Source organism: Pongo abelii, chromosome 1, assembly GCF_028885655.2.
Source record: "Pongo abelii isolate AG06213 chromosome 1, NHGRI_mPonAbe1-v2.0_pri, whole genome shotgun sequence".
Taxonomy (NCBI): Eukaryota; Metazoa; Chordata; class Mammalia; order Primates; family Hominidae; genus Pongo; species Pongo abelii.
Window position 1 is genome coordinate 56,581,752 of NC_071985.2, and position 10,744 is coordinate 56,592,495.

Genomic DNA, 10,744 nt, shown 5'->3' on the forward strand with positions numbered 1-10,744 from the left:
GGAAAAGTAGTTATTTATAAATACATTTCATACTTAATTTTAAGTATATACTTGTAAACAAAAGCAACAAATATTAAAAGCAGACATTTAATTACTTCAATTATATCTTCAAAAAATTTTATGTTCAACTCTACCAAAAATAATCTGAGGGAAAAGCTCATTTAAAAAAATTAAATATCTTTTAGGCCATTTTATGTGGGCATTATAGTACTTTTCCATGTCATACAGCTGTCCTATCCAAATAACTCTGAATCTTATTTACTTATCAATTATAATATACTGCTATAATTTAGGTCTTAATGATACTTCCCTACAGATGAAGAATCTCATCATCATAGTTTATGAAATCAGTTCTTTTCAAGTTGTTTCCAAATATTTCCTCTGAGTAATAAATTTTCAGACACTGAGAAGGCTAGCAAAACTAAAAACAAATGAACTTCTCCAGAGTACTAAAACAGCTGCACAAAACTGATTAAGAAACAATTTTTTTAAATGTCTGCTAATCTTGATCCTTACAACCAAAAAAAAAGTTTTCTTGAGATTAAACTAGAGTTCTGAAGTAACAGGGTCCTTCCACAGGCTTAAAAGTTTTTCTAAACATCTCTATAAATACCTTTAGCGTTTCGGGTTTTCTTTTTCTTGAGATGGCATCTCACTATGTTGCCCAGGCTGGTCTTGATCTCCTAGGCTCAAGCAACCCTACCACCTTAGAGTCCCAAGTAGCTGGGATTACCAGTGTGCACTAAGAAGCCTGGCTCTATAAATCCCTTTAAAACTTCCTTCGTTATAAACATTACCCACACTTTACATGAAAAAATATCACAGATTAAAAAGTCTGTGTAAGTCACACAGTCACCTAATTTTGACTCTCCTGGAGACATGCATACAAACCTTTCATTCTTTTGATTTGAAACCCATGAGGGAAGCTATCCATTCCAAATGATACCTACTACCACGAAGCCAAAAAAAAAAAAAGTGTTAATACAAAAATTAGCCCGGCATGGTGGGCCATGCCTATAGTCCCAGTTTCTCAGGAGACTGAGGTGGGAGGCTGGCTTGAGCCCGAGAAGGGGAGGGTACAGTAAGCCGAGATCACACCACTGCACTCCAGCTTAGGCAACAGAGCCAGATCCTATCTCAAAAAAAAAAAGTTTTAAAATGAATTATTAGCCAGGCACAGTGATTCATGCCAGTAATCCCAGCACTTCGGGAGGCCGAGGCAGGAGGATCCACTGAGGGTAGGAGTTCAAGACCAGCCTAGGCAACACAGCAAGACCCCCTCATCTTCAACAACAACAAAAAAAATTAGCCAGATAACGGTGGCACAGGCCTGCAGTCCTGGCTACTTGAAGGCTGAGGTGGGAAGATCACTTGAGCCTAGGAGTTCAAGGCTGCAATGAGCTATGATCACACCACTGCATTCTAGCCTGGGCAACAAGGCCAGACCCTGTCTCTTAAATAAATAAAAATAAAACTGATGAATAAATAGATAAGTAAAATGAATTCTACTTACAGCTGCACGTCGGACATAAACAGGATGAGAAAGATGCACATTATTAAGTAGAAATAAAATGGAATCCAATGTGTAGTACTCTCTGGGTTGGCCTTCCTTTCCAGTCCTGAAATAATTAAGGCAAGATTTTTTTACTGACAATTCTAATTCAGCTCTTCAGGCTGGAGTCATTTATATACACAACTTTGCTAACAACAATGAGTTTAACATATCTAACAAAAAAAAAGTATAAAATCTAATAATGAATAGACTGTCATGATCATAAAAGAAACACAAAGGAAGGCAATGACAAAAAGCAAGAAGTAGGGAAAATACAAAAAATTCATACTCTAAGGTACTACACACTTTTTAGAATTAGGCCCAAATTAGGCTCTGGGCTTTATCAACAGAAAAATCTAACCAGATCCAATTGAAGAGGATCCATAAGAGAAAACAATTACACTGCTTAGAAGCAGCACAATTATCACTGGTGCTAAATGTAAAAGAAATTTATCCTATGGCTCTTGATAAATAAGATACTGCTGAACAACATCCTTCACATTCTTACAGTAAACACAACACTGAATTTCAGGGGTATGACTGTTATGGCATCCCTCAAATTAGACCAATAATGTAAAACCAAAATGCTATTCTACCTGTGATAAAACAATGTAGTCTACTAACGGTGCAAGATCTCTAATACAGGTACTAATATTACCTCATTCCAATCCTACCCTTCCTACTACATTTGCTCCTTCTATATCTTTGAATCCGTCTGAATATGGTCCACTATAATCAGCCCTAAACCTACTTTTCTACCTTCTAGTTCCACTTTTCCTCTAAAGCAATGTATTTCAAACCACACACCACTATCAATTATTGTACTATGAAACCCAATAAACAGTTAACCATATTTTTTCTATTTTCAGAATAGAAAAGAACAGAAAAATAAAATGCACTGCATACAATAAGAAGAGTAAGTATTGTTTAGTGTTTTATATGTGTACATATTTACATGTGCATGTGCACATATAGAAAATAAAAACAATTTCTTGGTGTGATTCACTGTTGAAAAAGTTTAAAATCTACTGTGCTAAGCACTCCTTTTTCACTGGCTTCACTGGATTGCTGTCAACACATTTACTTTCCAGTTCTTTACGCCTTTAAGCATACGGCCTTTAAGCATACAGTTCACTCATCTTGGAAGACTTAACCCATCATTTAGCCCAGATAATTCCTACCTATTCTTTAAAGCTTATTTGTTCATTCATTCATTCATTCATTCAAGACAACTTTGTTGGATGTGAACTTGCCAAAGACAATTCTGTGGAACCTTCCCTAAATAACCCCAACTAGAAGTGACTGCTGTCTTCAAAAGCTATTACAGAAAGCATTTCACATCAACTTATAGAAAGCATTTCACATCAACTTATCTGTTTAATCTCCTCTATTCAGACTAAGTTAACCTCCTTTGAGGTAGAAACCAGAGTCTTAGGAATTTTTTTAATTCTCAGATTGAACCACTTCACACCCTAGGTACTCCTTAGCCATTGTCTAGAGAAAAAAAAATTCACTAAAAATCCAACCACATGTAATTCTATCTGTGCAAATTATTCGAAAGGGTAAAACACCAGAAACTCAGAATGTCATTTGATCAACATTTTATAAAGCTAATTAAAACATAAGACCAAAAAATTTTAAAACCAACCAACAGGCAGGGCGCGGTGGCTCACGCCTGTAATCCAAGCACTTTGGCAAGTGGAGGCGGGCAGATCATTTGAGGTCAGGAGTTCGAGACCAGCCTGACCAACATGGTGAAACCACATCTCTACTAAAATACATAAATTAGCCACGGTGGCGGGGGCCTGTAACCTCAGCTACTCAGGAGGCTGAGGCAAGAGAATCACTTGAACCCAGGAGGCAGAGGTTGCAGTGAGCCAAGATCGCGCCACTGCACTCCAGCCTGGGCGAGAGAGCAAGACTCTCTCTCAAAAATAAATAAATACCAACCAACAAACTAAATTTCCCTAGTTTTTCATCGACTCTTCATAAAGCTTCCATTCAAAGAAACAAAATGAGTAGGGAAGTTGTAGCTCAAGGTTCTAATTCTAGAAGCGACGCACCAATGACAGTGACATCATTAAAAAGGTCCCTAATGACTGTTAGACCCGTCTCTAAAAGTTTTCCTGAATGACTTAAACTGATAAAACCTCACATGGACCAACATTCCAAAACATTTCTCTTTAAAATACACTTCCGAAAATCACACGCACCATCTATTTCTTAGATCTGTAAAGCTCACTCATTTCACCAACTCCTGAAGACCTGTCTAACACAGATTTTAATGACTTTACCAAATTTCTTTCCGGTCCTAACTTCAGGGTTGATTCCCTTTTCTCTTCTTCAGGAATAACCCCCACCCAAACAATGAAAGGAGATGAAATAAACCAGGAGTTGCAAAGACCAGCGAAGATAGTTACATGGCAGCCTGGAAAAGAGAAAAAAAAAATAAAGAACAAAAAGAGGCGTCTACGGCACCAGACGGTGTGCTCCTTTGTGCACCTATGTTCAGGTATCCCTTGCGCACCAGTCCCACACTTCGCTGGTACACATACCTACTGGTAAAAATTAACTGTAAAAGTCAGAAACTCCCACGGTACCTTTCCTTTGGGCTTCTCAAAAATTTAAAGGGATGAACTGCTCTAGAGCTCCGCCCCTTCTTTCCTTACCCTAAAAGTGCAACTTCTGCTCTAGAGAGAAACTTTCTATTCCCCGAACACCCGTTTTATCCCATCCCCAGGGGAAACGGGGGGAGGGGTTAAGAAAGAGGTCGCCTGGGGGCGCCCAACTCTGCCCTGCCACCCCCGGGCCACAGCCATGCCGGACTTACCCCCAAACAACATAGTTGGTCTTCACATTCTTGGGCCAGGAGAACTCCCCGAAGATCACTTCGTCTCCCTTCACCACAATCTCCTTCTTCTGGATGTTGTACTGTCGCAGGACGCTAAGCACGTCCGCCATCTTCCCCCCCCCTCGCCTCCGCCGGCCCGGGGTGCCGCCGCTGCCGCCGCGCCTGCCTCCTTCTTCTCTTGTTGCCTCGCCCTCTTCCTCCTCCTCCTTCGCCGCCGCGACGAACCAACAGCAGCAGCACTAACAGCCGTCCTCGCCTACGACAGCAGCAGGGGCAGTAGCCACCCAGGCCGCCGAGGACCCCGCGCTGTAAGGCAAGGCCCCGCCGCCGGCTGCCCGCGGAGAACGCCTGACTGCGCCCCTCTAGCGCGGCACATCCGCCGCCAGGGGGAGCCGCGACCGCCTGGAAAAGTGCCCCTCCCAGACTTCAGCTGGGCACGGAGCCCACTCACTCGCTGAAACGCTGAGCGCTGGGGCACGGCGCCCACGTACGGCGCACGTACGGGGAACTTTGCCGGGTGCGCGCGCGCGCGCGCGGAGCACGTAGCCAGTACCCCGCGGCGCGCACCAAACTGCGACAGGTGCGCGCGTACCTGAGCAGTGGGTCGGCACTTCCATCCCCAGCACGTGCACTGAGTATTTAACGAACTGTCTCGGGTGCGACCAGAGGCTCCCGGGTCCCTTGCTTTGGCCGGGATGGAATTCGGCAAGGATTTGCGGAACACTAGAATTACCTTCCTATTTGGATCGGACCCAGGCCTAGCCAAAAGACCTCTAGGACTTAGTGATCCGGAGAAGCCCTTTTGAAAGAGTGGGGCTCTTGGGGTTGGGGTCGGGGTTTTTTGTTTGCTTTTGATGTGGAAAAGAACGAGTTTTGGTTTTTTGTTGGTTTTGAGTAGAAAAGACCGAGTCCAGAAAAAAAAAAAAAAAACAGTTCTGGGCACGGCTTGTCAAGTTACATAGCTTCTCACAGCATCAATTGGTTAATGAAGAAAATGAGGTTAATACGAAGATAAGGTAAACGCGCCTAGCAAGTCAATAAAATATCCTAAATGTTGGATCCTCCCTCTTCATTCTTTGGATGATGACTTTTTCCATCGCGGTCCCTTCTCCCCGCCAATCCCGAAGGGCTATATTCAAAAGGCTCTGTTCCAAGATGTAAATGGGAAAGCTGCCCTAACAGAAACCCCAGACGGTCCAATTTAGAACACTTCCAGACTACCCAATTTTTTAAATGGTACTCAGAAGTCTCAGTGGTGTCCTTGGCATGCGTTTTGAGACGGTTAGGATAAATTCAATATACTATGGCCAACCAAACACATCCTATGGGATTGTTTTATTTCTTTTACCATGTCAGAAGGAAAAAAAGCGGCAACTTTGTGATTGACATAACCAAATTCCTTGACCTGTTTTGAAAAAAGTCAATCTTTTCACAACACAGAGGACTACAGATACAGAAGTATGTGGTTCATTTCCTATATGATCTGTAGCCATTCTGCAACTGTTTGTGAATTTTTTTTCTGTTCCACCAATGTTTTCACCCCGTAGTGTTCTCCTGAATCTCACCCCAAGCACACACATTATAAAGAAATGGCTACTATTATCTATCCCCACATTCTCTCTTCATACCTGTGTCAGAGCACCCAGTACCATACTACTTCCCTTTATAGTTTACTTGCCTGCATCCACAAAACTGAAACACCATAGAACTGTGTCCTCATATCCTACTGTCTAACAGATTATTTGGTACATATTAGTAATAAATGGATGAATTCAATAAATTGATGGAAGCTCCTAGTAAATATCGAGTTAATACATGGATGGAGGCTTCTAATAAATGTTGAAGTAATGAATGGAAAGATAAGCTCAAGGAAGCCAAGATTTCATGATTAGGAGGGTCGACTATAGTCCCTTCAAATGATACTTAATTTTATTTCATACTCAAATAATGATTAAAGTCTCTCTTTTTGGATAAATTATGTTTTTTAGGTTAATGAATTTTAAAAAGTGGTAAGATAAGTCATTAGTAAGTTGTTGCTTTTAACAGTTAAAGCATTGAAATTTGTAGATCATTTTTTCCTGAACAGCCTGGGCAACATACCTAGACCCTGTGTCTACAAAAGCAATTGTAGATCATTTTTGTTTTTATATAAGTACCCTTATAATTGCCCTACCAATACTGGTTCATTGGAAGATGTCAAAATACAATAAAAGGCAAGATTAGTGGTAGAGCTGAAAAATTAGAAAATTAATTAGAAAAAAAACAGAAAAATAGTCTGGTTTCTTTGTCTTGGGCAAAAGCAGTCCGCATCTCCAGATATTAGCTCCTGAAGAATTCCTAAAAAATCTTCAGTTTTATGTCTTCTGTTGGAATAAATGCCCAGCAATCAGAAGAAAGTGGGATGTCTTTTTAGTTGGAAACGATGGATCCAACATCATTACCTTGGAGTTTAAACCACTACCTCAATTGCTAACAGTACCCGATAAGGTTCTTTCCACCAATGCCCAAGGACAGTTTTATTCTGGTTCCTTTTCCAAAGGACCAAATCGCCAGGTTTTAGATCAATCAAAGTCTGATAAGTAAGATCAATCAAAGTCTGATAGGTAAGTATTTTGGAAATGCACTTGAACCTACTAGGGATAATTCGGCAGGTATCATAAGTCTCATGAAGCATTTATTTATATTACTTTGTAATGGTATAACGTAGGATTGGAAGTAAAATTTTCAAATACATGGGTGGGGGGAGGCTGTTAATTCAAGAAGAGATAATCTGTGGGTCCCAGAAGGGGTTGATTTATTGTCATCAATCAATCATGACTAATGGCAATTTGAAGGGCCATGAAATTTGTTTTTCTAAACTGTTGATAATTTTAGTTTTAGGACTCCGTTAGTTCTCTTTACTTTTCCTAAAGTTTGGGGTAAATCAGTGTGTGGAGTTATAGCTCCCTAGCAAGGGAAAGCCTCAGTCCATCCAGAGAGTAAGCAAACAACAACCCAGACATAGTCATAGTTTATTCCAGGGAATTATTATGGGTTGGGTACTTTAGAAAGGTTAATTATTTACTTGATGTCTTTGATATATATAGGCTTATTCAGATTGTCCATTTCTTCTTGTGTGAGTTTTGGCAGATTGTGTCTTTCAAGGGGTTCCATTTTATCTAGGTTATGAAATTAGTGGGATATAGTTGTTCACAGCATTTGTTATTATCCTTTTAATGTTCATGTCATCTGTAGAAATGTCCCCTCTTTTATTTCTGATTTTAGTAATTTGTGTCCTCTCTCTTCTTAGCGTGGCTAAGAGGTTCATTGATTTCATTGATCTTTTCAAAGAACCAGCTTTTGGTGTGATTACTGATTTTTTTTACTTTCAGTTTTACCAGTTTATGCTTAACTTTTATTATTTCTTTTCTTTTGCTTACTTTAGATTTAATTTGCTCTTCTTTTTCTAGTTTCCTGAGGTAGAAGTTTAGATTATTGATTTTTAGATCTTTCTTCTTTTCTAATATATACATTCAATGCTACAAATTTCCCTGTAAACACTACTTTGCTTCCTCCCATACACTTTGGTAAGTTATGTTTTTATTTTCTTGCAGCTCAAAATATTTTAAAATTTATCTTGAGATTTCTTCTTTGACTCATGTGTTATTTAGAAATGTATTGTTTAAACTCGACATATTTTGGAATTTTCTAGCTATCTTCCTATTATTGATTTCTAGTTTAATTTCATTGTGGTCTGAGAGTAGATATTGTATGATTTATATAATTTTAAATTTGGAAAAGTGTCTTTTATGGCCCAAAATGTGGTCTGTCATGGCGAATGTTCCTTGCATGTTTAGGAAGAATGTTTATTCTGCTGTTGTTGAATAGTCTATAGATGTCAACTATATCAAGATGACTGATGGTGTTGTTGAGTTCAATTACATCCTTATTGATTTTCTGCCTGCTGGTTCTGTTCATATCTGATACAGGGGTGTTGAAATCTTCCACTATAATAATGGATTCATATATTTTTCCTTGTAGTTCCATCAGTTTTTTGCCTTAGTTAATTTGACGCTCTGTTGTTAAGCATGTACACATTAAGGATTGTTCTGTCTTATTGCAGAATTGACCCCTTAGCATTACATAATGCTCTTCTTTATTCCAACAAACTTTCCTTGCTTTGAAGTCTGCTCTGTCTGAAATTAAAATAGCTACTCCTACTTTTTTTTATTCGTGTTAGCATGATGTATTTTTCTCCATTTACTTTTTATCTATATGTGTATTTACATTTAAAGTGGGATTTTGTGGACAACATAGAGTTGGGTCTCATATTTTGAACCACTCTGACAATCTCTTTTAATTGGTGCAGTTAGACCATTGATGTTCAAAGTGATTATTGATAAAGTTGGATTAATATCTACTGTATTTGTTATTGCTTTCTATTTGTTGCCCTTGTTCTCTGTTCCTATTTATGTCTGCCACGATTTTTCTCCTGTGTGTGTGCGTGTGTGTGTGTGTGTGTGTGTGTGTGTGTGTGTGTGTGTTAGAGAGACAGGGTCTTGCTCTGTAATCCAGGCTGGAACCTAATGGTGTGATCATAGCTCACGGCGGCTTCAAACTCCTGGGCTCAAGTGATCCTCCCACTGAAACCTCTAGAGTAGCTGAGACTACAGGTGTACACCACCACACCCAGCTAATTTTTAAATTTTTTATACAGACGGATCCACTTTATTTTTTAGGCTGATATCAGATTCCTAGGCTCAAGAAATCCTCCTGCCTCAGCCTCCCAAAATGCTGGGATTACAGGCCTGAGCCACTGCGTCCAGCTGTTTGTGGTTTTAATTGAGCATTTTATATGGTTGTATTTTGTCAGTCTTTCTGCCTTTCTTTCTTTCTTTCCTTCTTTCTTTCTTTTTCTTTCTTTCTTTCTCTTTCTTTCTCTCTCCCTCTCTCTCTCTCTTTCTTTCTTTCTTTCTCTCTCCCTCTCTCTCTTTCTTTCCTTCTTTTTCTTTCTCTTTCTTTCTCTTTCTTTCCTTCTTTCTTTCTCTTTCCTTCTTTCTTTCTCTCTCCCTCTCTCTCTCTTTCTTTCTTTCTTTTTGAGGTGGAGTCTCACTCTGTTGCCCAGCTGGAGTGTAATGGCGCAATCTTGGCTCACTGCAGCCTCTGTCTCCTGGGTTCAAATGATTCTCCTGCCTCAGCCTCCCGAGCAGCTGGGATTACAGGTGTGCACCACCACACCCAACTAATTTTTTGTATTTTTAGTAGAGATGGGGTTTCACTATGTTGGCCGGGGCTGGTCTCGAATTCCTGACCTCAGGTGATCTACCCACCTTGGTCTCCCAGAGTGCTGGCCACACCCGGCCAATTTGAAGCATTTAAAAATCTTTATTGCTTCAAATATTTCTTCTTTTTCTTGCTTCTCATTCTGATATTCCCCTTATATGTACATTATACCTTTTGTAGTTGTCCTACAGTCCTTGAATATTCCGTTCTGGGTTTTTTTTTGTTTTTTTTTTGTTTTTTGAGACAGAGTCTTGCTCTGTCACCCAGGCTGGAGTGCAGTGGTGTGATCTTGGCTCACTGCAACCTCTGCCTCCCGGGTTCACGCCATTCTTCTGCCTCAGCCTCCCGAGTAGCTGGGACTACAGGTGCCCCCCACCATGCCCGGCTAATTTTGTTTTGTTATTTTTTAGTAGATACGGGGTTTCACTGTGTTAGCCAGGATGGTCTGGATCTCCTGACCTCATGATCCACCCGCCTGGGCCTCCCAAAGTGCTGGGATTACAGGCGTGAGCCACCGTGCCCAGCCCTGTTCTGTTTTTTCAATCTTTGTTTTCTTTGCCATTCAGTTTTGGAGTTTTCTGTTGAGAGATCCTTTAACTTGGAGATTCTTTCCTCAGCCATTTCAGTCTACTAATAAGCCCACCAAAGGCATTCATCATTTTTCTTACAGTAGTTTTTTTTTTTTTTTACATCTAGCATTTTTTTTTTCAGGATTTTCATTCCTCTGCTTACATTGCACATCTGTTCTTGCATACTATCTACTTTATCCACTAAGACCCTTAGCATATTAATCATTGTTTTAAATTCCTGATCTGATAATTCCAACATATCTGCCATGTCTGGTTCTGATGCTTGCTCTGTCTCTTCAAATTCTGTTTTTTTTCATTTAGTATGTAATTTTTTTCTTAATAGCGGGACATGATATACCAGGTGAAAGGAGCTGCTGTAAATAGGTCTTTAATAACGTGGTGGTAAGTTGTAGGGGAGAACAAGTGCTCTGCAGTTCTATGATTAGGTCGCAGTCTTTTAATGAGCCTATGCCTCTGGACTGTGAACTTAGTTCCCTCCTCCTTCCACCC

General features: G+C 40.0%; 1 protein-coding gene across 3 annotated transcripts in view; it reads right to left on the minus strand.

Moving 5' to 3' along the window:
- The window catches only part of CDC73 (cell division cycle 73), a 137,458-nt gene extending 131,996 nt beyond the window's left edge, over window positions 1–5,462 (minus strand). For all 3 annotated transcript variants that reach the window (XR_008510955.1, XM_002809673.5, XM_063726114.1), the window contains exons 1-2: window positions 4,383–5,462; window positions 1,514–1,619 (exon numbers count right to left, since the gene is read on the minus strand). Coding sequence is in view for 2 of the 3 variants with exons in the window: in XM_002809673.5 (XP_002809719.1) it covers window positions 1,514–1,619; window positions 4,383–4,513 (237 nt within the window). In the remaining variant the exon portion in view is untranslated. The remainder of the gene's footprint in view (window positions 1–1,513; window positions 1,620–4,382) is intronic.
- Window positions 5,463–10,744: the final 5,282 nt, after the last annotated feature.